General features: G+C 42.0%; 2 protein-coding genes across 2 annotated transcripts; one reads left to right on the top strand and one right to left on the bottom strand.

Moving 5' to 3' along the window:
* Window positions 1-49: 49 nt before the first annotated feature.
* Window positions 50-26,367, bottom strand: LOC308078993 (GTPase IMAP family member 8-like; the record flags this gene model as incomplete). The annotated part of the gene is made up of 9 exons (XM_080420331.1): window positions 50-243; window positions 1,179-2,048; window positions 6,886-7,054; window positions 7,149-7,317; window positions 7,383-7,503; window positions 12,407-13,192; window positions 23,982-24,160; window positions 25,190-25,412; window positions 26,358-26,367. 9 exons carry the CDS (start codon window positions 26,365-26,367, stop codon window positions 50-52), a joined length of 2,721 nt encoding a protein of 906 aa, XP_080276457.1.
* On the top strand, window positions 5,891-9,623 carry LOC308077821 (E3 ubiquitin-protein ligase TRIM39-like). Its single transcript, XM_080418777.1, has one exon. It carries the CDS (start codon window positions 6,207-6,209, stop codon window positions 7,644-7,646), a length of 1,440 nt encoding a protein of 479 aa, XP_080274903.1. The 5' UTR covers window positions 5,891-6,206; the 3' UTR covers window positions 7,647-9,623.
* Window positions 26,368-26,756: the final 389 nt, after the last annotated feature.

Below are 26,756 nucleotides of genomic sequence, written 5' to 3'. Positions count from 1 at the left end.
ACCAATCTTACAGTAACTGTATCCCTTTGCAGTTTTATGTGGGAGGAAGTTACTGTCGCAATGGAACGCTTAGCTGGGCGTCAGGTCGGCCCTGTTGCCCTGGTTGTGTAGCTTTGTCTCTGGCTGTGTACGGTACCAAGACTGACACTCCAACTGGGCTACCGGCCGGGCAGAGCTCAGAGGTGGTGTGAGCCATGCAACAGTGCTTGGGCCTCTCATTTTCCACTGTCCTGACAGTGAAAACTGAAGCAAACATGAAAAGATATTCTCGTGAACAAAAAGTCCCGCACACTGCTCTTGCTCAGGCAGCCTCTTTTATTTAAATTGACAGACGTTTCGGTCCCACTGGACCTTCATCAAGAGTGTCTTACAGCAATGATACCAACATCTTCTCATATATATATATACACCCATTCCTGTTCACAGGTGTGAGACAATCACAATCTTCTGTAGGAGTGTCTCTCAGTGATTGTCTGTGACCTGTGTGTGGCTACAGTCATCACACCAACCAGACCAGGACATGATTCTGTGACATCATGACCTATAGGCCCAACCCAACACATAGTATAAATTTACATTATTTACACAAAATGCACAACTAAGAAATGTAAACATCGGCTTTGCAGCTTTCATAAGTCATTCCAACGTGTACAAAGTGTATCTTAGATGCTCCACCTAGACGTTTAATTTCAATTTTGTAACCCCACATTTCCTTACAGCATAACATGCCATGGAATCCCATCATTCAATCCAATACAACATGCGAAACACTGTGAACTAAGCAGAAATATAATTACAGAATCAGCTCCTGAGAAACATTTGCAAGACGATCAATACATACAAACAAACACGGTTTATTAGAAATCATTACTTGTCGTGTAATGACCAAATCTGTGTTCAAGTGGGCTATCAAAACCACTCAAGATGTGTGTTCCATGATAAAAGCAGTTCATGATAAATCTTTAAACACACACACACACACACACTCACTCACTCACTCACTCACTCACTCACTCACTCACTCACTCACTCACTCACACACACACACACACACACACACACACACACACACACACACACACACACACACACACACAATTCTATTTATACTATTGAATTTGATGCCATTGCCATTGCCGTTGCCATTTTGGGCTTACAACACACCCCGTTCCACATACAGATAGCAACTATGCCACAAACAAGTCCCAGTAGGATTGCTGGTGCTCCTAAAGCCAGGGCTACCATTGTGCCTGCTCCCGATGCAATAGAAATTCCGGCAAACACTAGCATAAACCCAACCGCTATCGTCGCGAGTACCGTGTTTCTTCTAACACTCCTCTGCTTTTCCTTCTCTCTCTCCTCCTCTAGCCACCTTTGCCTTTTCTCCTCTTCCTTCTCCTCCTCCTCCTGTATCCTCTGCTCCTCCAGCTCTTGCAGCTCCCGCTGAGCCTCCTTGTACATCTTGTCGGTGTAGTGCATCCCGCCATTTTCCTCCACCATCGTCTTGATCATGGCGATGAGTTCTTTGGCCTGATCGCGGTCGTCCTCGTCGAGGTTGTTGAAGGCATGGTACCGGCCTCCGCACTTGTTGATGATCCTCGCCAGTTCCTTGGACTCCTTCTTAGCCTTGTCAGGACTGTATAGGTCTTTGCACGTGAACAGCACAATGCTGTACATGGAGGCGTCGTTTCCAAAGTTTTCCTCGATCCATTTGACGGCATCCTGCTCCTCCGTGGTGAACCTCACCCCTAGCCTTATCACCAGCAGGAAGGCGTGCGGCCCCGGGAGGGACAGGTCAATGCAGTCGTCTATTTTTGACTTCAGCTCTTCATTGGTTAGCCTTGTGTCAAACAGGCCTGGTGAATCAATGACATGCACCAAGGTCCCATCCACTTCCTCACTCAGTTTACTGCACTCAGTGGTCACAGAACGAGGACTGCTGCCCACTAGGAAGTCCTTTCTTCCTAGGATTGTGTTCCCTGTCGCACTCTTCCCTGAGCCAGTCTTGCCCACCAGGACTATCCTCAGCCCTCCCGACGATTCCGGACCTGCAGAAACAGAGACTAAATCTAAAGAAAAGAAAAAAAAGTTTAACATCACATGCTCTGATGAGAATTCTGCTATGGGAAATTATTCACAGCCAGATAGACAATACCTGTCTGACAATACCTGTCTGACCGTCAAAAAAGAGTTCTCTTTTGTTGTTGTTGTTTTTTCTTTGCTCTGAGAGGTGTCGAGGAATTTTGATTCAATTCAGTTAGCAATTGTTGAGGCAAATGAGTCGGAGACACTTCATGTTAAGATTAATACGTGAGCTCACAGGCAGTGGGGGAAGAAGTACTCGCTTTTTTACTCAAGTAAAAGTATCAATACCACAATGTATAAATGAAGTAAAAAGCAAAAGTCTGGGTGAATTAAAAAAAAGCTAACGTTTCGGTACTGGGACCTCAGTGCAATATAGCACTGACGAAGGTCCCAGGACTGAAACGTTAGATTTTTTTTTAATTCACCCCTCACTATGAGCACAGAGCACATTATAATCATTTAAAATGATCATAATGTGATTTTTCTAAGGATTTTTCCTTAATTTTTATGCAGCGAGTGAGGCTTTTTCTTCCAGAAGACATAACACAACATAATAACAAGCAGCAGCTGACTACATTCTTTATATAGAAAACTCTACCTACATATTTTAACTTTTTGTGTTTTCTCGTAAATTAACACCCTACTTGATTATACGCATGCATCACACAATTACAAAAGCATCAAAAGTAGCAAATGTACGTTTATCTGCTATACTATATGTCCAACAAATGTCCAACAGTTTTGGATATAATGAGGTTTCCACCCGACAGAGACAGTTTGACTTTGATGTATTGTCTTACCTTCAGCCATTATTTGCACCGCCTCCATATGACACCAAGAAAGAGAAAATACGGAATTATGTACAATGATTGTCCAAAAAGATAACTGTATGAAAAGTATTACGAAAAAAGAATGAGTGCAACTAGCAACTACTTTAGATATCTAACTGAGGAGCAGTTCCTTCACAAGACGGGCATTAGCAGATGCTCTTTTGAATTTATATCTTCTCATTTGACCTGGGGAGTGGAATTTTACTTTTGAGTGCCAGGGTAGAAGAACAGGAAATACCAGCAAATTCTATTGTGATTCTTTTAGCATGGTTTTAATCCCCTCCATCACCAAACACTCCTGGCTGAAATGCATCCATGGGGGGTGCACTGTGCAGAGACAATTAAGGAGGACTAAAACCAAGCCCCTGGCCCCGATGGAATACATTCCCTGAGAGTGTTAAAGGTGTTGAAGAATGCCCTTCGACAGAGCTGCAGCCTCTGTGGACATTTTCAAGAACCACTTAAAGACAAGTATTTGTGGAATGTCTTCAATTTTTTGTTGTCTCTGCCAGGCCGAGACTATGTTTTGCATCCTGTCCGTCCGTCCGTGTGTCAGTCCGTCTGTCTGTGAGCAGCTAATCTCCGGCACCGTTGGCCCAATCGCAGCGGAATGTTTCAGATCAGCCTGTTATAGCGGCACCAGGAGGCCTATTTTTGTCAAACACATTTTTTGATTATAACTCCAAATATCACGCAAATCGGTACACAGTGGCCCTCATTTATCAACGGAGCGTAAAAACGGGCTTATATTTTTCCATATATTCGGCCGTACACCAACGTCGAAGTCACATTTATCAAAGGATCCTACACAGCCAATCCTGGCGTACATTAGGTCGGAGCTTTGATAAATCTCACGTCTGATTTTGTCACGTAGGCGTGTAGCCTACATGAATGACATATTATGATACCAATCACATCACCATGAATGGAATACGTTTGTATATTAATTTATTTAACCCATACCGAGCAGTGCGCGTTAGAGTTACACTAAAATAAAGTAGTCATGTAGGCTATTCCCATTTCCCAGTGAGACTCGCCGAGTCTTTTCGGGTTTGGGTTCAGGATGTGTGTAATAAAGGGTTAAAATGAACCTCATATGGGACATAATTTCAGCCTGTTACCTGTCAGAATCGTAAAATGCACACTTCAAGGATTAAGCAAAACCAGGTGGCGAAAACAAATCCACCCTATGATCTAGCTCTGCCAGGAGTTCACCCCTGTCTGTGTCCAAAAGGCTTTCCCTCCTACAAAAGGAAAAGCTTGTTGTTTTAATATTATCATTTGTAATGGTCAGGCTAGCTTATGAGCTACAGTAACTGGCCAACGCTCCACTTAACAGATTATAGGAGCTTTTAGCTGGCTATAGCCACAATAATAAGCAAGAATACTGGCGTTACACCACATCAACGCCTCCTGCTCTGTCCTTTAGGCCTATATCTTGAATTGAGTTATCTCTGATGTGTCTGATGTGTGTTTTGTGTGTGTTCAACACCATCCTCTTCTCCTGGCTGACTGGAGCTATGCTCAGTACCTCAGCATTGATGCTCTAGTACAGAGATTTTCAACAGGTGGTCCGTTGAAAATGCCTGGGCTTGATATCATTTATTGCACGTATATTGTGCTACGAATTAAATCAAGCCCTTACTGTAACAGTCATTATTTGATTTCAAGCATTTTCTCCCAGAGCATGCCTATTAATTAAAAATAAATCTGACATTTGATGAACTTATTAAATATTATATAAAAATATTTTAATACATTTAACAAATGTATTTTATTTATGTTTATTTACATTTTAAAACATTTTCCCATGCACCACCTGCAGGCCTAATTATGCCATGGACCACTAGTAGTCCGTGGACCATTGGTTGAGAAACTAATCTTAGCCCATATCCCCTCTCAACACAACGGCGGTCCCTGCAGGTTGATTCTTAGTCAGGGTGGTGGTCCCTGGTTCACAATCAGTTGAAAACCCCTGCTCTATACATGGGTCTTCAACAGTGGGTCTGGGACCCCTAGGGGCCCGGGGGTCCTCAGAGTTACTACAGGGGGTCTCCAAATCTTTGTGTGATAGGAACTTTTTCTTTTATTTACATTAACCACTTGAACCCTAGCTTGAACAATTTAGCATCCCTATTTTCTGAGCGGAACATCAGCCAAAAATAGCAGATCTACAAGCTCACAACACAACGCACTGCTGTTGTGGTGGTAGAGGTTTGGTGTGTGATGGAAAAAGAGCAGACCAAGTACAGAGCCTAAGGTACCAACCCTCTATAAGGTCAAGTTTACTAAGTACTGAGAGTTTGACATTTCAGAAAATACACTGATGATGACTATGCTGTCAAACAAGTCTATGAAGCTGTCTATGAAATGAAGTTTAATCTGAAACACAATTGTATACAATATGTAGTGGGGGTCCCTGCTTCATCTCTCTCTCAGGCTCAGCTAAGGGGTCCTTGGCGACCTGTTTGGGAAACAGCGGTCTAGTCTGACTATAGTCGGACTCTGGATCCACTAAGAATGATTATAGCCCTCTGCTACCATCATGTGTTGAATGAAGGTACTGCATCTTATGAAAGGCTCCATGACCATGACAACGCACTAAACGCACGAACTAAAACGACCCACCCCCCCCCACACACACACACACACACACACACACACACACACACACACACACACACACACACGCACACGCACACGCACACAAACAAACACCCACAGCTATGATGAAACAAATAAAAGTAGCGACTGCCAGAAGAAAAAAGACAGCAACACGTCACATCTGAAATTATTATTTCCAACTTTCCAAGAAGTGACGCAGATGTAGTTTCAATTAGCGTATGCGTGAATTAGATTTAGTGCGTGTGTGTGTGTGTGTGTGTGTGTGTGTGTGTGTTGTGTAACCGGTCTGTCATAGTCCCGCCCCTTGACAAACTCGTGTGAGAAGAACCAGGAAACAGAGAGGTTGTTGTTATTCTGCCGTGGACACGCTGAGATTCACCTTCAGAGTCTTTCCGACCAAACTAGCTTCCAGTGAGGGAGGACAGACTGTCTTTCCACACCACAGCTACAGGAGAGAATACTGACCCACACTGGAACCTGCTGCTGACTCTGACAGCTCAGCTGAATGGACTTTAATAACAACCAGGATTCAAAGTGAAAGTAAACTTCAGGGAACATTCTATCTAGAGCAGGGAGTGTTGTTGTTGCCACCACCAAGTCACCGACTGACCGATTTCCTGTCTTGGAACAGCAGAGTGTTGGTTGTTGCTTTACTCAAGAGACACAATGGCTTCCAAGCTGGGTCTCTCAGAAGATGATTTCTCCTGTCCTGTGTGTTGTGATATCTTTAAAGATCCTGTTGTCCTGGCGTGTAGCCACAGCTTCTGCAAAGTCTGTCTGCAGAAATGGTGGAGAGAGAAGGAGCAAAAGGAATGTCCAGTTTGTAAGAAAATCGAAGTCAACCGCCCGCCCTGTAACCTGGTCCTGAAGAACCTGTGTGAGGCCTTCATACAGCTGAGACATCATCAGAGGGCCTCAGCGGTGGTTCCGGAGGATCTCTGCAGTCTGCACGGCGAGAAATTAAAGCTCTTCTGTCAGAAATGTAAAGAGCCGGTGTGCGTTGTGTGTCTCCATTCACAAAAACACACCAACCACGGTTTCAGACCCATCGATGAAGCGGCACTGGATTACAAGAAGGAAATCCAGAAAAAACTGACACCTTTACAGAAGAAACTGACAGACTTTAATACATTTAAAACAGAATGTGAGCAAACGGCACAACACATTAAGGTCCAGGCCCGGCACACGGAGAGGAAGATCAAGGAACGGTTTAAGAAGCTTCGTCAGTTTTTGCAGGAGGAAGAGGATGCTAGCGTTGCTGCACTGAGGCAGGAAGAGCAGCAGAAGAGTCAGATGATGAAGGAGAAGATCGAGGCTCTGAACAAAGACCTCGCATACATCTCACACGCAGTCCGAGACGTAGAGAAGGCGATGAGAGCTGAACACACTGTGTTCCTGCAGCAATACCAGATGTGTGTGTTACACGTCAGCCCCATCAACCGCAGCCACAGCATGCAGACACAGCCTGTCTCAGGAGCACTGATAGACGAGGTCAAACACCTGGGTAACCTGTCCTACAGAGTGTGGGACAAGATGAAGCACATCGTCTCCTACACTCCTTTCATTCTGGACCCCAACACTGCCCGTTCACAACTGATCCTGTCCGACGAGCTGACCAGCGTGAGTCGTGGAAAAACGCAGCAGCTTCCTGACAACCCGGAGAGGTTCGACCACTGGCACTGTGTCCTGGGCTCCGAGGGCTTTAACTCGGGGACTCACAGCTGGGACGTGGAGGTGGGAGACAACATCCACTGGGACCTGGGCGTGGTAGCCGAGTCTTGCCAGAGGAAGGGTGTCAGGGGGGGTAAATTCTGGACAATACGCTTAGGTAAAGGTCAGTACACGGCGTGGTCCTCCAGACCAGGATCGTCCAAACCGGGGTCACCTGTTGATCTCCCGGTGAAGCAGAAGCCCAGGAGGATCAGAATCCAGCTAGACTGGAAAGGAGGAAAGCTGTCGTTCTCTGATTCCGATACTCACACTCACCTACACACCTTCACACACACTTTCGCTGACACACTCTTTCCCTACATTTACACGGGTCATACCGTCCCTATCAAGGTGTTGCCAGGGAAGGTCAGTGTTAGTCTGACACAATGTAGTTAGACATGATGATGATGATGATGTCATGTCTTTAACCCATGAAGACCGGGAAAGCATCTGTCATTTTAGATTTGAACCACTTTAACCATTATTTTATACTTTGGCTATTCAAAAATAGCAGAGCTACAAGCTCATAGCGCCGGCACTAGAGTGCCGTGCTATGAGCTTGTTGATCTGCTATTTTTTGGAAAAATCATGTTTCTTTTTTGCAAATCTTTGAATATATATTTTTCTAAAGCAAACATTTTTAACTCAAATCTTTGCTTCTGGGGATTCCACAAATGTACCAAAAAAAAATACAAAATTAAATGTATTTAGCTGCGGACCCCCATCTCAAAATATGTTGTTCCAGGGACCCCCCAGGAGCAAAGATTTGAGTTAAAAATGTTTGCTTTAAAGAATATATATATTCAAAGATTTGCACAGATTTGCACGATAGAAAAAAAATTGCAGATCTACAAGCTCATAGCGCGGCTATGAGCTTGTATCTCTGCTTTTTTTGAATAGCCAAAGTATAAAATATACTGGTTACACAAATGCGTTCCCGGCATATTACAAGCTTTTTCTATCTACATGATTGTGTAGCAACACTCTGATCTGTCATGTTATCAGCACGTCCATATGATGGTGATGATGTCACGTTGTGGATTATCTATTGTTTTAGTTGAGGACTCAGGGGGCTTTAATATAACATATCAGACTCAAACTGTACTTTGTTTTTTCATTTCATCTATTATACAGGGGGAAAATAACACCAACATGTGGTTAAAAACTTTGACCCTAGGCGGGGTTTATCAAAATGATTGATTTACAGACTGATTTGCTGTCCGGCAGTAGCAAAGAATGGAAATAATAGAGAAATGGAGTGAAAAGGATGAATGCACTCGTAGGGATATATAAGGAGAAGGATGCTAATGAATAATACAACAAGACAATCAACTAAAAGAGTACATATAGTTGGGGAAAATCTCAACATGACAGTGATTTTAAGCTGGCAGAGTTGCTTTTAACAGTACTATTTTCAGTATGCTCGCTGAACTGTTCTGTTAGCTGTTTTTCTATAGTCTCTTAAATAAGATGGGAGACATACTGTTTCTGATGTGACTATAGAAAAACAAGTTATTTTGTATTTGTACAAAATATTTCATGCATACCGACTTTTGTATTTATTTTGTAGTGTTTCACTCACAATGATGTTGGTTGTCTAGTACTTCTAATACGTATATTTCTACACAGCTTCTCAGAATCGCTGTACCACTTTGGATGACTAAACTATTTCATTTGACTTTCGACAGATCCTGTCATGCTACAAAATAATTCACCGATATGATTGATTAATTTTGGTTCTAATTAAATACATCTTTAAAGAAAATTGTTCAGGAATGATGTTTACAGTATCTGGTCTAACCCAAAAATATGTTGCCATTGCACAGTTTACTGCTCTGTTCCCATTGAAAAGCATAGGCAGAATCAAACACTGGCTAGCCCACTTTAACCACGGGTATGATTTGGCTGGGGGTTGTAGTGGGAAATATGAAATGACTGATTTGTACATTGTTTCATTACATTCAGTGGTGTAAAGTAACTAAGTACATTACTCAAGTCCTGTACGTAAGTACTATTTTGAGGTATTTTTTTACTTTAGTGGAGTATTTCCAATTCTCAATACTTTTCATTCTAATCTCAGAGGCAAATATTATACTTTTACTCCACTACAATTATTTGAAAACTTAAGTTACTAGTTACTTTGTAGATTTTGATTGTTATTACAAAACGTGGCTATTTGAAAATATCCGATCTACAAGCTCACAACACGACGCATCGCGACGCGTTGTGAGCTTGTTGATCGGCTATTTTCAAATGATACATTTTGAAAACATGAAATGGAAGATTTCTGCATAATGAGTACTTTTACTTATGGTACTTTAAGTACATTTTGATGCCAATACTTTTGTACCTTTACTCAAGTAAATTCTGAATACCGGACGTGTACTTGTAACAGAGTATTTTTGCATTGCAATATTGATACTTTTACTTGAGTAGTTTATGGCCTGTTTCATCCGTTTCTTCCTGTTTCACCTGTTTCTTGCACCTTGACCAAAACTAATTCCTGTGTGTCTCAACGTAATGGACAATAAAGTGTTTCAAAACTTTCACCGTTCTGAAAACAGCTGGAAAGGCTTTATCATCCATGCTGTCCAACGTGACAAATGTTTTGACTAATGTTCTACTGAAGAAAAGACACAGAACATTTACAAATGTACTGAATACTTGAACATTTTGAATGTTGGCGGTTTAATTTATTGTATGGGCGTCTAGTAAAATATCACCCTGTGACTGTGAGTAAGAATATGCACATCAAGTCATTTCTGAGCTAAATGTAGTTCAGAAATTACTTGATGTGCTGACCAATGTGGCTATGGCAAACCTCACTTTTTTCTATGTATGTATGTATTTTTGTATGAGTTTTTACAACAAAATACCATGTATATCAATACCCACGTACTCTACCTTCTGGCCTCTCTGCATGGCTTGTCATCACCATGGCAGCCCGTGATGGACATTTTCATTAATATTTCATTTTTGCCACGGACATGCAAAATAATAATTTGACCAAAAACACATTGGCCTAGCCCTAAATGTATACTAATGGACTCCTAATGTGTCGAAGGGTCTATTCCAATGTGCTGCACATTTTAAAACAATAGTATGTCTGCTTTAACTACTGAGCCACTTAACCACCAAAAATATTGTATCCTAATTATTTTGGATAATAATAATTGAGTCTAATCAGTAGAGACTACAGATACATATGACTTAGACAACAATGAGATAAGAGTGGTATAGAATACTGATCAAAATTGAGTAACAAACAAACCAACAAACAAAAGGAGATACAAATGAGAGACATTAAAGAAGTCTCATCAGTACAGACAGTGCTTCCATCGCAAAAGGGCCACTTAGCTGCAAAGGTGATTGGGTGCGTATTATGCATAATATGGCTATACCTATACGGTATTATAGAGATTGTTAGCTTTTCAAAGGACAGGGTTACTTGAGGTAGCCTGGTAAACCCCTCCCTCCGGAAATCTTTTTCTGCACCATTTTTTCACTGTGGTCCCTTGCATGCCGTTGACTTTAATTATTTAATTGTCTGACCACACCACATAGGCTACACTCCATGAATCCATTGTCTTAAAAAAGGGAAGAAAAAAAGTTTTTTCTCCAACAAAGGATTGAAAGCACATTTTGCTATATTTTCACAGAATTGAGGCAGCTATTAGCAATTGTTTTGATTGATTGATTGAATATTTTATTAGGCAAAAAAAATGTAAAACAGCACAGTTACATTTAAAATACTTTGTCTAACAGGTCCGTTCATAAAAGTCCTTGCGGACTTGTTTCCAATGAGGGCCTTGGTATTTAATTCATAGGCATATATAGTGGCACCACAGTTCAAATATCATTACAAAATAAACAGCAAAAAAAATAACACTGTGCAACAAAAGAATAAAAAAGAGGGGGGAAAAATCATTTCTTCTAGCTGTCTTGTTGTCTTCACATGTGCAATACTACAAATCTCCTGCAACATGTTAATGAGCATGTTACTTTACAAGTCACCAAAGTCATTCAAACACATTTTTACATTATAATGAACAACATTTTATTTCAAAATAAAAAATGTGCCACGGACATAGACATGTCTTGCCACGGACACGTTTCTCCGTGTACGGACATGTTGATGACCCCTGAAAGTTTTCAAATAATTGCATTGGAGTAAAAGTACAATATTTGCCTCTGAGATGTAGTGGAGTAGAATTAAAATAATTGAAAATTGGAAATACTCCAGTAAAGTAAAAAATACCTCATAAGTACAGTACTTGAGTAAATGTACTTAGTTACTTTACACCATGGGCTTACATTCCTGGGTAGACTTGTATGTTGATAAGTGTTTGACCATGACAAAGTAATGTCTCCCCAGGCTGCATGTCCTTGACAAGCTCGACTGTTGGGTCCACAGTAGTCAAATGTCACTAAACCCATCTAATTGCAAAGCCATCACTGTGACATTCAGGAGAAAGTCAGGAGAAAGTCATTCCTCTTTTCCTGTGTGGCCAACGGCTACTATCATGTGACAGTGTCTAAGTGAAATGGCTAAGATTATAATTAATTAATTAATTAATGTGTAGCATATGGATTTACAGGAGCCGGTAAGAGTTGAATATTAATAATAATAATAATAATAATAATAATAATAATAATAATAATGGAACAAATACATTGAGTAATCAGTTTTATTCATTTCAATACAATATGTGAAACACTGTCTACGCAGAAATATTATTACAGAATCAGCTCCTGAGAAACATACGCAAGACGATCAATACATACAAGCAAACACTGTTTATTAGAAATCATTATTCGTCGTTTAATGACCAAATCTGTGTTCAGGTAGGCTACCAAAATCACTCAAGATGTGTGTTCCATGGTAAAAGCAGTTCATGATAAATCTTTAAACACACACACACACACACACACACACACACACCACTTTTAAGGTGTTAATTGTTGCAATGATTCTAATTACACTTTTGAATTTGATGCCATTGACATTGCCGTTACCGTTGCCATTTTGGACTTACAACACCCCGGTACCGGTACCCCGGTACACATACAGATAGCAACTATGAAACACAGAAGTCCCACTAGGATCAATGGTGTTCCTACAGACTCGGCTAACGCTGAGAGTAGCGCTGCAATACCAATTCCAATTCCAATTAGCACAGACCCAAACGCCGCGAGTGCCCCCGCGAAGCAGCGGAGTCTTCTAACACTCTCCTGATTATCCTTCTCTCTATCCTCCTCTCGCCACCTATGCCTTTTCCTCTCTTCTTCCTCCTCCTCCTCCCGTATCCTCTGCTCCGCCTGCTCCCGCAGCTTCTGCTGAGCCGCCTCGTACATCTCGTTGGTGTAGTGCTTCCCGCCATTGTTCTCTACCATCGTCTTGATCATGGCGATGAGTTTTGTGACCTGATCGCGGTCGTGCTCGTCGAGGTTGTTGAAGGAATGGTACCGGCCTCCACAATTGTTGATGATCATCCCCAGTTCCTTGGACTCCTTCTTAGCCTTGTCAGGACTGCGTAGGTCTTTGCACGTGAACAGCACAATGCTGTACATGGAGGCGTGGTTTCCAAAGTTTTCCTCGATCCATTTGACGGCATCCTGCTCCTCCGTGGTGAACCTCACCCCTAGCCTTATCACCAGCAGGAAGGCGTGCGGCCCCGGGACGGACATCGTAATGCAGTCTGCAATCTTTGACTTCAGGTCTATATTGCTTAGTCTTGTGTCAAACAGGCCTGGTGAATCAATGACATGCACCAAGGTCCCATCCACTTCCCCACTCTTTTTATTACACTCAGAAGTCACAGACACAGAATCGCTGCCCACCAGGAAGGCATTTCTTTCCCCTAGGATGGTGTTCCCTGACGCACTCTTCCCTGAGCCAGTCTTGCCCACCAGGACTATCGTCAGCTCTTTCAAATCCGGACCTGCACAAGCAGAGACAAAATCAAAAGAAAAAATAAAGGTGAATTGACTATTATATACAAGTTTAATCCTGAAGGATACTTAAGTTAGAGTTTCAGACGTGGTGGCAATGAGACACAGAGACAGGAATTTCATTAAACTCTCTTTGTTGATCAAAACATTCCCTCCATATCAGTCTCCACATTGGAACTGGTGTAACCTCCCCAAAGATCCGTCTATATATCTCCCCGGACGGAAATATCCGTTCCCCCTATCCCACACAGTGTGAGGTAATACCCAAAACATTGCCTTTATTACCTAGATCACAAACAAAGATAAATCCCCTTTATACACAAAGATAAGATAAGAGAGGAACTTGCTTGTGTAAGGGGACCAAGCTGTTCCCAAAACCATTGGTTCTCAAAGTGGGTCCTTGGGGGGTATCAGGGGGTCCCCAGCAAAATTAAACCTCTTACCTATATATTTTACCTTTTTTGTTTTTTCGTAAATTAACGCCCTACTTGATCATACGCAGCGTCACACAAACGTATCAAAAGTAGATGTACACTTATCTGATACTTTTGCAAATGTTTTATTTGAATCCTGAAAAGTAACAGTTTTGGACAGGTTCCACCCGACAGAGACAGTTTGACTTAGATGTATTGTCTTACCTTCAGCCATTATTTGCGCTGCCTCTCTATGACACCAAAAAAAAAATTACAGTCTTTATGTACAGTGATCGTCCAAAATGTGTCCACGAAAGAGAATGAGTGCAACTAGCAACTACTTCAGTTATCTAACTGAGGAGAGTAGTAGTGTAGGGGCAGTGGCGCCTAGCTTTTGAAGCCAAGGACAGCACAGAGCCAGTTGCCTGGCTCTCCCAGACCGCCCCCCCCCCCCCCCCCCCCCGACCTCCTGGCCTCTCCACCACCCACCAGAACGACAAAGGACTTAATATCAACTCACTCGCACGTAATGTAACATATATAGTAATCCACTTTTAAAACAATTCACACAAACACATCGCTTTCTTAAGGGTTTGATTCTGCGCACCCCCATATATCCTGCTCAATGGTTTGATCCATTTGAACTGGGGGCGGACCACCCCAGTAGACTGTGAGTTTCTCACATTACATTACATTACAGTCATTTAGCAGACGCTTTTATCCAAAGCGATATAGTCAATAGCACCATTATCTACAGTACTTTGAGTTAGGCTTCCAGAAAGTTTATGTACAGAGAGAGAGAGAGGATATGGTATTAATGTGTTTGGGAAACACTTAACTGCTGTGTGGAGCAGTGTGTCTCAGGAGTATTGATTATTAGGACCAAGGCCAAACCATGAGGAAGGAACAGCAGCTTAACCCTGTAAGACCCGGATATATTTCTACTTGCAAAAAAAAAATTAAAACCTTTCAGATGGTCTTGTAGGAGTACTTAGGAGAGGAAAATATAATGTTTTTTTATTTTTTATGTTTTGGTAAGTTTTTATGCAAATGTTTCCATATGGAAACGTTGGGTCCATCAGGTAGCAAAATTTCCTATAGGCCATTTTTAAGGATAACATGGCAAATGTGTAATTACTTCACTAAAACAACTTAAGGATTCATTTATATGGTTTATTATTTGGCCTCAGATCAATTATTAATAATATTTGGCCTCAGAACAGTATACATTATGAATAATAACACCAATAAGCCATATTTTTAAATCAATTTTATTAAAAGAACAACAGCCATGGTCGGAGTTTCCAGAGTTTGTCCTTCTTGTCCTTCTCTGGCACGGTCAAGTTGTCAACCAGATGTAACGAGGTCAACAAAGACTGAAATCGGTTGCGTGGCATCACATCAGCTACAGCCGTGTTTCGTGTGTCTGCTTCCCAGTACATCCGGCATCCATTCATTGGAGAAAGGCCCATTCTCAGATACATCCCCAACATTTGCTCAATTTCTTTTGGACTTGTGTTGACTGATGTTCCTTTTGTTTGAAGGCTGTAAATGTTTGTGTTCGTTGTGAGAGAGTCAATCATGTCTTTGGACACAAACTGGCGGAAGTACTGCAGTGGTGTTTGGAGAGAACTCATATCTTCAGAGGTCAGAGGTGGGCCAGAAAAGTCTGTATTAGGGCTGATGAAGTCCTTTTTCAGCCACTGATATCTTGAATCACGGCGCTGAGCGGGTTTGGTCAGTTGGGGCGGCTGAATGTCTGCTGGGCGGTCAGTGGGTTCACTGGGTGGTTCACTGGGTGGTTGGTTTTCTTTGGACCCCATGCCACAGTCCTCTTCATCTGACTCTTCATCAGTCTCATTGATGTCTATGTCAACATCACTCTCTCCGTTCATCACGATAACCAGAACATCCCTTGCTGAGAAGCGAGGCCCTTTCTGTTGTTGTGGCATTCTGAAATGAAATAAAGACCATTAGTACATTTAGTAGTCATACAAGTCATACAATACTGTCTGGCAAACCTATTGTGTGATGATGATTGCCGCTAAGTGGGCATCATTCCATTGCCCCTAAGTACCCACCACACCTTGAATGAATAATGAACAACCCCCACAACCCCCAACAAGTACCAAAGTGGTCCCACTGTCCTTGTAGTATCGAAAGCAAATACTACTAAACATACTGAGAAATAACAAGGGAATATATTGGTTAAACTATGGTTGAATATGTATTGTTTAGGGGGAGAGAGAAAGTTTGGGTGGACATTTTCTGAGGCTTACTGCTCAAAGCAAACAATTCAGTTTTTGTGAACAAAGGAACCAGCTTGTATGGTTCTGACTGTTAAAACAGTGGTTACAAATATCATTGGAAATTAGAAATTAAAGTAAAAATGCACATATAGCCTACTCTCTCTCACTGTTTCTCTCTCTCATATATATATATATATATATATATATATATATATATATATATATATATATATATATATATATATAGTAATGCAAAGTGGGGGAAATACACATATAACTGTTTAAATCTATTGTGAAAACTATATATAAGGCTGAACAGTAGCAGGTGAACATTAGGCCTGCCCTTGTATTTTTTGCAACCAAGAGGGCCCAACGATTCCAAAAAGACACAAGTATGAATCATGCTTTAATTTCTAATTTGGGACATATATTTCACAATAATAACATATGTACATGTTCTAGACATTGTAATGTTCAACAAAAAAAATATTACAGGCATATTACTTACGTTTTTGTGAGGAATATCTTCCAGAGAAAAAAGAGATCTGTTCCAACAGAGATTTTTCAAGTTGTGATGATTCCTGGCTCTGTGGGGGGTATTTATATGCAAATATCCTGGCCAATGGCATTGTAAGACTAAACAATAGGACCCAATGAGCATTTAGAGGTGAAAAAATAACAGAAAAAAAAAAGATTTAAACATCTTTCTTTATAAAATATAATTGTTTCCAAAAGGGATCACTGGGTCTTAGAGGGTTAAAGGGATATTTCACTTTCAAAAAAACTTTTGGTCATTTTATCGTCTACTCAGGCTTTTGAGAGCCCCCCAGACCGTTTTTAAGTTGCTAGATTTAGTATTTCGATATTTGATAATCATTTTATCAGACACGCCCCCTTCCTATACAAACCCATTATAACTTCAAACTCCATTTTTAACCCGTTTAATCCGTCCTTGGTTCTGCTGACTCACCCTGCCCCCCTAATACGTGAGGGGGCCGTGTTTTTTCGATTACTTTTTTCATTTATTTTATTTTATTTTTTTAATGTATTTAATTTTTTTTCATTTTCCCAAAAAAATATTAAAAATAATTGAAAAAAGTTATCGAAAAAACACGGCCCCCCTCGGGCAGGGTGAGTTAGCAGAACCAAGGACGGGTGTTTTTGACGAATCTAACGGGTTAAAAATGAAGTTTGAAGTTAATGGGTTTGGTTTGTATAGGAAGGGGGCGTGTCTGATAAAATGAATATCAAATGTCTAAATAATGAATCAAGCAACTTAAAAACGGTCTGGGGGGCTCACAAAAGCCTGAGTAGACGATAAAATGAGCAAAAGTTTTTTTGAAAGTGAAATATCCCTTTAATGATGCTTTAGTAATGGACCGCAGGCATGCTCACTTAGAAACAATAGCCTCTCTCTCGCTCTCTCTCTCACACACACACACACACACACGCACGCACGCACGCACGCACGCACGCATGCACACACACACACACACACACACACACACACACACACACACACACACACACACACACACACACACACACACACACACTAAACTGTGGTGAACGTAAAGAATACGGATGTTGGGGGTTAAAACCTGATTTAAACCTTTCATATGACTGTGTCTAAATGAGACATTACGAATAGCTTTGAAATAGGGTTGGGGGGGTGATACGGACAAAATCAAATATCAGGATGTTTTTGATAAATGCCTCGATATTGATATTGTGGCAATAATATAATAATAATAATATTGTTTAATTTTTTACATATATACAAACATCGGTTATTTGAGAATAGCCTACAAGCTCTCAAATAAAAATATTTAAGCATTTGGGCATATTTTTTGAAACATTTTAACAACACAAATCTTGTAGGGGGGTCCCTGGCACAGAATATTTTCAGATGGGGGTCCACGGCCAAAAACATATTAATTTGGGGGCCCTTGACAAGAAAATGTTTTGAGAACCACCTTTATAAGTAAAAAAACAGGAAAAGACATCAATTTCCATATCATCTCATATCACCATTTCCATATACTGTATTGCCCAGCCCAATCGTGAAATGACTCATTTTCCTCTGGAAGAAGAAAGATGGTGATGAGAAAAGAGGAGATAAAAGAACAGGACGGAAATGAAAAGACAGAAAAAACAAAATGAGATCAGAATACGATTCACAAAATGCGTCATAACTCACTGCAACGCTCAACACACTGTATAATGTTGTGTCACTTCCTTACAGTAATGTGAGTTATTACAGCAGCAGCAGGATCATATACACATAGTAAAATGTGTTCATGTAAACTCTGACAAATGGATACATTAACCCTCTATCTATTTATCTATCTATCTATCTATCTATCCAGCCTGATCTATCTATCTATCTATCTATCTATTGAATAAATACACAACACTAGTAATAGCAAATTTTTGCAAGAGAGGATTTGTACTACAAAGCACAAATGTGACAATTGGGATCAGAAGAGGGATTGTGGGTGGTGTAGGCTACCACAGAAAATAGCCCTCAATCCCTTTTCATGTTTAGAAACGCATCAAAGTGTTAAGGATAAGGATAAGGATAAGGATGTTCAACCTTGCATTTACTGTAGTCTACAATACACGCATCTCTCTCTCTTTTTTTTTTTTTTTTACAGTTTTTTACAATCCTGCATTGAATATGTTTTCCCATCTAAAAGCATACGCTTTCTAAATATTCGTATTCATAGATCAATAGATTTTTGTCCGATTCGTAGAATAGTTTAAGATAAGAAGGAGTGCTCACACTGTCAAAGCCCTAAACAGATACCATATCTGTGCCATATCAACCAGCTTTCAACCGCTTCATGGCCTTGCAACATTCTTCAATGTGACTGTACTGCCATCTACTGGTCATAGACAGGCATTACTGAGGACTTGACGAGTCCGTCAAATAAAAAAATATAAATTCTATGCCTACCACCACCCACCACTCTTACTACCAGTGATGAGCTGTGGATTTTTGAACTAGGGGGGCTATATTTTCTGACGTCACGTGCACGCGCACGTGCACGCTGCATGTGCACATACCCAATCAGCTCAGTGCTAGTTGAAATACTGTATTCAACATGTGATTTTTAATGTAATGAATGATATCTTATTATTTAGTTGCATGGTTAATTTGTTGTTTTTATTTTTTTTTCAATTAATTAATTATTTTATTTTCCTTTTAGTTTTATATAAAAGCCCTTTACATAGACTCACCCACACATAAGTACTTAAAATAATCAGACAACTTGTCTTTGTCTTGTCTCAGAGAACTGGGTCCTCTTCTAAGGATCCCCTTCACATTCTGCAGTGCAGAGACTGTCTCTCATTGTGAGAGGAATGTACACATTCAATTCAAGTCCATGGCTTTTTTCGAGTAGCCTAATGTTATGCAAAGCAGCCAGGTAGACGCTATTGAGAACGGCTTGCCGCTGACGGCGCGAACCTTGAGAGGCTCGCGCGTGCATGTGGAGCTCCCAGCCCCCCAGCCAGCGCCAGAACTAAGGGGTCGCCGACCCCCCATAGCACCCACCCCCTACAGCTCATCCCTGCTTACTACTACCAGTGGTGTGAAGTAACTAAGTACTATTTTTCAAACATTTTAGTACTTTTACTTTTGGTACTTTAGGTACATTTTGATACCAATACTTTTGTACTTTTACTCAAGTACATTTTGAATTCCAGACTTTTACTTGTAACAGAGTACTTCTACATTGCAGTATTGATACTTTTACTTAAATAAAACATTTGAGTACTTTTTCCACCACTGACTACTATGCTGCTGCTGCTCCTGCTGCTACTACTAGGGCAGGGGTCTTCAACAGGTGGTCCTCAGACTTGCTAAAGAGGACTTACCTTTGTGTGATGAACTTTCTTTTCTTTTCTTGAACCACATGAACCCTATAGCGTCCCCATTCTGGGGGAGCAGTCGCCAAAAATAGCAGATCTACAAGCCCACAACGAGTCGCAGACTAAGTAAAGAGTCACAGGTTAAAGTGGTTAAACTGATTGTGCTACTACTATATAAACACATTTAGCTGGGGACCCCCGGGGACCCCCTTCCAAGGACCCCATGGATCACTTTGAGAACCACTGCTATACCATAATGCCCCAGACTGTAGTTAACGTCTTTATCCACAAGGTGGTAGTAAAACCATGCAGTTCAATCTACCATTAGTCATAAGCCTGAGTTCTGCTTACAATATTTAACTTCCTATTTTAACATTTTAAATCTTCATTGTGTGAATTATGGTGAAAGTATAAAAGCACTGACAACAGAAGTGTGATTCAACATGTCTTAATGTGTAGATGATGATAGATTGTTGATAAATACATGATATAATCTTCCTTTTGTGAATTATTATTTATTTATTGTTTACATTTAGAGTAGCCAATTATTTTTTACCAACAGACAGACATAGAGAGACAGAGATAGAGAGACAGAGAGAGAGAGACAGAGAGAGAGATAGAGACAGACAGAGAGAGAGACAGAGAGAGAGAGAGAGAAATAGAGAAATAGAGACACACACACACACACACACACACACACACACACACACACACACACACACACACACACACACACACACACACACACACACACACACACACACACACACACACACACACACACACACACACACACACACACACACACACACACACACACACACACACACACACACACACACACACACACACACGCCTGATCGCCAGAGAATTAGTATACATTGCACGGATCCAGTGCATGTCATTCCATGCATAGTCGCCTAGAAACCCCGAAATTCCGTGCATATGTACGGCGAGTCCCACGGTGGGCGTAACCAGTCGCAACCTGGAAAAACCCGGAAGCACAGCAGTCCCCACAACAAAATTTACGATTCTGTGCCTATCGGTACATAACTCAAACGGCGCTGAGTAGGCACAAGGGAATGTCGCAACGTTCGGGGCGGCAACTCGCTCGCTTTAGCTCGCTGGCCCCTTACGTGGCGACAATTCCCTTGAGACTGCGCGCCTCCGAAATGGTTTAGTCACAATGGGGGAGATGCGGGTTTTCCAGTTGTCTATGCACGGAATTTCAAAAACGTTCAAAGAGAACGTTTCCTCTGGCGATCGGGTTACACACACACACACACACACACACACACACACACACACACACACACACACACACACACACACACACACACACACACACACACACACACACACACACACACACACACATGCTGGAACAGTCTTTGTTGCAGTGAAGACGGTTGGAGTGGGTGAGTGTCTCATCTCTTATACTGGGACAGTCTTTGTTGCAACAAAGACTGTTCCAGCTATAAGAGATGAGACACTCAACCACTGGTCTTCCTCCCTCTTTTCCTATTGGTTGAGGGTTTATTGGGAATAACTCTAGTTCTGAGCATGCTTTAGGTCTCGGATTTGGTGTGAGGTCTTTGGGGACCAATAGGAACAAATTGTTATTGGAGACCACGCCCCCTCTGTGTTCCTATTGGCTGAGGGGTTTTATGTTAATATCTCCGGGCGTCCTATGGGTCCCAAACTTGTTGGGAGGTCTTAGTGGACTAATGGGAATAGACTGGTATTGGAGGCCATGCCCCCTCTTTGTTCCTATTGGCTGAGGGGTTTTATGTAAATATCTCCAGTTCTGAGCGTCCTATGGGTCCCAAACTTGGTGGGAGGTCTTAGTGGACTAATGGGAATAGACTGTTATTGGAGGCCACGCCCCCTCTGTGTTCCCATTGGCTGAGGGGGTTTATGTAAATATCTCTGGTTCTGAGTGACTTGCGGGGCCCAAACTCGGTGGGGGGTCTTAGTGGACCAATGATAATTGACTGCCTCTAGAGGCCACGCCCCTCTGTGTTCCTATTGGCTGAGGGGTTTTATGTATTTATCTCCAGTTCTGAGCGTCCTATGGGTCCCAAACTTGGTGGGATGTCTTAGTGGATTAATGGAAATAGACTGCCACTGGAGACCACGCCCCCTCTTTGTTCCTATTAGCTGAGGGGTTTTATGTAAATATCACCAGTTCTGTGCGTCCTACGGGGCCCAAACTCGGTGGGAGGTCTTAGTGGACTAATGGGAATAGACTGGTATTGGAGGCCACGCCCCCTCTGTGTTCCCATTGGCTGAGGGGTTTTATGTAAATATCTCCGGTTCTGAGTGTCCTACGGGGCCCAAACTCGGTGGGGGGTCTTAGTGGACCAATGAGAATGGATTGCCGCTGGAGGCCACGCCCCCACTGTGTTCCCATTAGCTGAGGGGTTTTATATAAATATCTCTGGTTCTGAGTGTCTTACGGGGCCCAAACTCGGTGGGGGGTCTTAGTGGACCTATGATAATTGACTGCCACTGGAGGCCACGCCCCTTTGAGTTCCTATAAGCTGAGGGGTTATATGTAATTCTCTCCAGTTCTGAGTGTCCTATGGGTCCCAAACTCGGTGGGAGGTCTTAGTGGACTAATGGGAATAGACTGGTATCGGAGGCCACGCCCCCTCTGTGTTCCCATTGGCTGAGGGGTTTATATAAATATCTCCGGTTCTGAGTGTCCTATGGGTTCCAAACTTGGTGGGAGGTCTTAGTGGACTAATGGGAATAGGCTGCCACTGGAGGCCACGCCCCCTCTTTGTTCCTATTGGCTGAGGGGTTTTATGTAAATATCTCCAGTTCTGAGCGTCCTATGGGTCCCAAACTTGGTGGGAGGTCTTAGTGGACTATTGGGAATAGACGGTTATTGGAGGCCACACCCCCTCTTTGTTCCTATTGGCTGAGGGGTTTTATGTAAATATCTCCAGTTCTGAGCGTCCTATGGGTCCCAAACTTGGTGGGAGGTCTTAGTGGACTATTGGGAATAGACTGTTATTGGATAGCAGCAGTACTTCCATGGCACTACCTCAGGAGTCACCAACAACCTTCCGCCAGCTATATCGTTACCTAAAATGACTGCTACTCCATGTATTGGGAGCTCAGGGCGTGTGCCCATCTCCACCTGGCCGGAAACTAATTCGGACTCCAAGTGAACCCTATGCACAGGTACCCCAAAATTTGTCATCCCTATACCCAATAGTGGTACATTGACCTCAGTACACGTCCTCTCCGAAAACGGTAAAACACTTTCTAAAATAAGACTGGCTAGCACCAGTGTCTCTTAAGATGTTCACGGGAATTTTCTGCCCATCCCCCACTGATACGAAACCCTTCATAATGAAAGGAGCAAAAACCCCATGACCCTCTTCGAGCAACCCAGAAGCTCCTGGTACTTGCTGCTTACCCAACAATACTACTGCTTTAGCCGCTTCCTTCTCCTTAAAAAAAGGGCACGTTCTCACAATATGACCTTTCTTTTTACAGTAAAAACATGAAGGACCCTCATTATCACCCCCATCCGTTTCAACCTTACTCTGCTGTTGCACAGTATCCATATGCCTTCAAATACTGCCGCCTTCTACTGGCATAGAGGGAGAAAACCTGGAGGCCTGACCTTTAGGGTTTAGACTTTCTCTGGTATAACTCCCCCTGTCTGCCACCAGAGTACCGCTGTTCCCCAACAGCCCTATGAGGGAGCACATATTCCTCTACTAGCACAGCTGCACTAGCCAAGTCAGAAACCTTTTGCTCATTAAGATGTGTTGTAATTCGCTCGGGAAGACAGTTCTTAAATTCCTCCATGAGTATCAAGGATCTCATCTGAGCGACATCCTTAACACCCTTTGATGCGCACCAGCGATCAAAGAGAGACTCTTTTTCCCGAGCGAATTCAACATATGTTTGGTTATCATCCTTCCTAAAACCTCTACATTTTTGTCGGTAGGCCTCAGGGACTAATTCATATGTGCGCAGAATAGCCTCTTTTACGATGTCATACTTAAGACTATCCTCTAATGATAATGATGAGTATGCTTCCTGGGCTTTCCCAACCAATACACATTGCAAAAGTATTGTCCACTGAGGTTTAGGCCACTTTAACGATGTTGCAACCCGTTCAAACATTGTGAAATACTTGTCAACATCTTTCTCAAAAAACGGTGGAACCATGCGAATGTTTCTGCCCACATCAAACCCAGATTGAGGAGAAGCCTGACTGAGCTCCAACTCACGCAACCGGATGGCTTTCTTGCACTCCTCCTCAATCCGGGTTCTCTCAACACCCGCACTCACTTTTATCCCTTCCAACTCAATGCGCTTAATTTCCAGTTCTATTTCCTTCACCCGAACCAAATTCTCCCCAGGCTGTTCAACCACAGGTTTAGGAAATTCCGGACTGTGAGTAGGATCAGGAAGCACCCCTTTATCACTTAACCCCACCCACACCTTTTGTTTGAGCACTTGTTTTTTCTCTAATAGGTTAACAGTGATTTTATAATGATCGGCAATTACTCCTAACTGCGCTTTGGTACACCGATTAAACACTTCCATGCTAGGATCACTCACAAAGTCCTCAATTTTAAAGTCCATGATTAAACCAAATTACCTCACAAACCTCAACCCAGAAAAAAAAATAACCTAGACACTTCAATTTACGGTTCCACCAAACAAAAAACCACGCCTTCAGATAACCTCCCTACTTTACCATACCAACATTCCAAATTTTGCACGATCCCCCAATTATGTTACGGCCCCTTTAACCTTGGCTCGCTCGCACAAGGGACCACAACATAAAAAGGAAATAGTCAGGTTTTTTCACACTTTGATGGAAGTTTATTGTACCATAAAGCAGATAACAGCAAGTGCGTAGTATTTTATGCACCAGGAAATACAGTGTTGAATAAGACTAGGAAGACTCAGAACTTGAAACAAAAACCTAACTAAATTCCTAACAAAGTAAAGTGATGGGCTGGCCAAACTCAAAAAGTGGGGAGTCTGGTGAGCCAAACACTATGTGCTCGTCGTCTCACCAGACTCCCATAAACTACCAAAACTAAATAACAAACTAAACTAGTCAATAACGAAAACTCATACCAAATAATACTTACGGCCAGCCCATCGAAACTGAAAGAAAGAACATACAAAAGTCAGGGGAACAAAATAACTGTTGTGCTCTGCTGGGGTGCTGGGGGAGATAATGAGAGCTGGCCACAGCTCATTTTATGTCCTGGACCCTAATTCCTCATGAAGGACAGCTGGGACAGGGGCGGAGCAGCCAGCTCAATCACAGATGAGTGACAGCCACAGAACACAGCAGCAATACAGAGTAGACACTGAAAAACAAACAACCATTAGTGACCCAATAATATTATGAGCTAAACTGAGGTGTTTTAACTGTGCAAGCACATAACACCGGCCTCCGCACTTGTTGATGATCCTCGCCAGTTCCTTGGACTCCTTCTTAGCCTCGTCAGGACTGTATAGGTCTTTGCAAGTGAACAGCACAATGCTGTACATGGAGGCGTCGTTTCCAAAGTTTTCCTCGATCCATTTGACGGCATCCTGTTCCTCCGTGGTGAACCTCACCCCTAGCCTTATCACCAGCAGGAAGGCGTGCGGCCCCGGGAGGGACAGGTCAATGCAGTCGTCTATTTTTTACTTCAGCTCTTCATTGGTTAGCCTTGTGTCAAACAGGCCTGGTGAATCAATGACATGCACCAAGGTCCCATCCACTTCCTCACTCAGTTTACTGCACTCGGTGGTCACAGAACGAGGACTGCTGCCCACTAGGAAGTCCTTTCTTCCTAGGATTGTGTTCCTGTCGCACTCTTCCCTGAGCCAGTCTTGCCCACTAGGACTATCCTCAGCCCCCCCGACGATTCCGGACCTGCAGAAGCAGAGACTAAATCTAAAGAAAAGAAAAAAAGGTTTATTGACCCCCAAGTCACATGCTCTGATGAGAATTCTGCTATGGGAAATTATTCACAGGCTGTGGGGGAAGAAGTACTCGCTTTTTTACTCAAGTAAAAGTATCAATACCACAATGCATAAATACTTAGTAAAAAGTAAAAAGCTAAAGTCTGGGTGAATTTTAAAAAAGCTAACGTTTCGGTCCTGGGACCTTCGTCAGTGCAATATAGCACTGACGAAGGTCCCAGGACTGAAACGTTTGCTTTTTTTTAATTCACCCCCCACATATGAGCACAGAGCACATTATGAGCATTTAAAATAAATAAATTATATTTTCTTAAGTCTGTCTAAGGATTTTTCCTTAATTTGTATGCAGCGAGCGAGGCTTTTTCTTCCAGAAGACATAACACAACATAATAACAAGCAGCAGCTGACTAAGAAATCATTCTTAATATCGTTGCTGTCGGGCAGAAACCTCTACCTACATATTTTAACTCTTTGTGTTTTTTCGTAAATTAACACCCTACTTGATCATACGCATGCATCACACAATTACAAAAGCATCAAAAGTAGCAGATGTACATTTATCTGCTATACTATATGTCCAACAAATGTCCAACAGTTTTGGATATAATGAGGTTTCCACCCAACAGAGACAGTTTGACTTTGATGTATTGTCTTACCTTCAGCCATTATTTGCGCCGCCTCTATATGACACCAAGAAAGAGAATACAACTGAATTATGTACAATGATTGTCCAAAAAGATAACTGTATGAAAAGTATTACGGAAAAAAGAATGAGTGCAACTATACAGCAACTACTTTAGTCATCTAACTGAGGAGCAGTTCCTTCACAAGACGGGCATTAGCAGATGCTCTTTTGAATTTATATCTTCTCTTTTGACCTGGGGAGTGGAATTTTACTTTTGAGTGCCAGGGTAGAAGAACAGGAAATCCCAGCGAATTATATTGAGATTCTTTTAGCATGGTTTTAAACCCCCTCCATCACCAAACCCTCCTGGCTGAAATGCATCCATTGGAGGTGCAGAGACAATTAAGGTGGACTAAAACCAAGCCCCTGG

Source organism: Gymnoscopelus braueri (assembly GCF_963280865.1).
Source record: "Gymnoscopelus braueri genome assembly, chromosome: 22".
Classification (NCBI taxonomy): Eukaryota; Metazoa; Chordata; class Actinopteri; order Myctophiformes; family Myctophidae; genus Gymnoscopelus; species Gymnoscopelus braueri.
This window is presented reverse-complemented; position numbering and strand designations above follow the sequence as displayed.

What these genes read in the sequence shown, in the direction of transcription:
- LOC308077821 (XM_080418777.1), top strand. Translation starts at nt 6,207, where the DNA reads ATGGCTTCCAAGCTGGGTCTCTCAGAAGATGATTTCTCCTGTCCTGTG.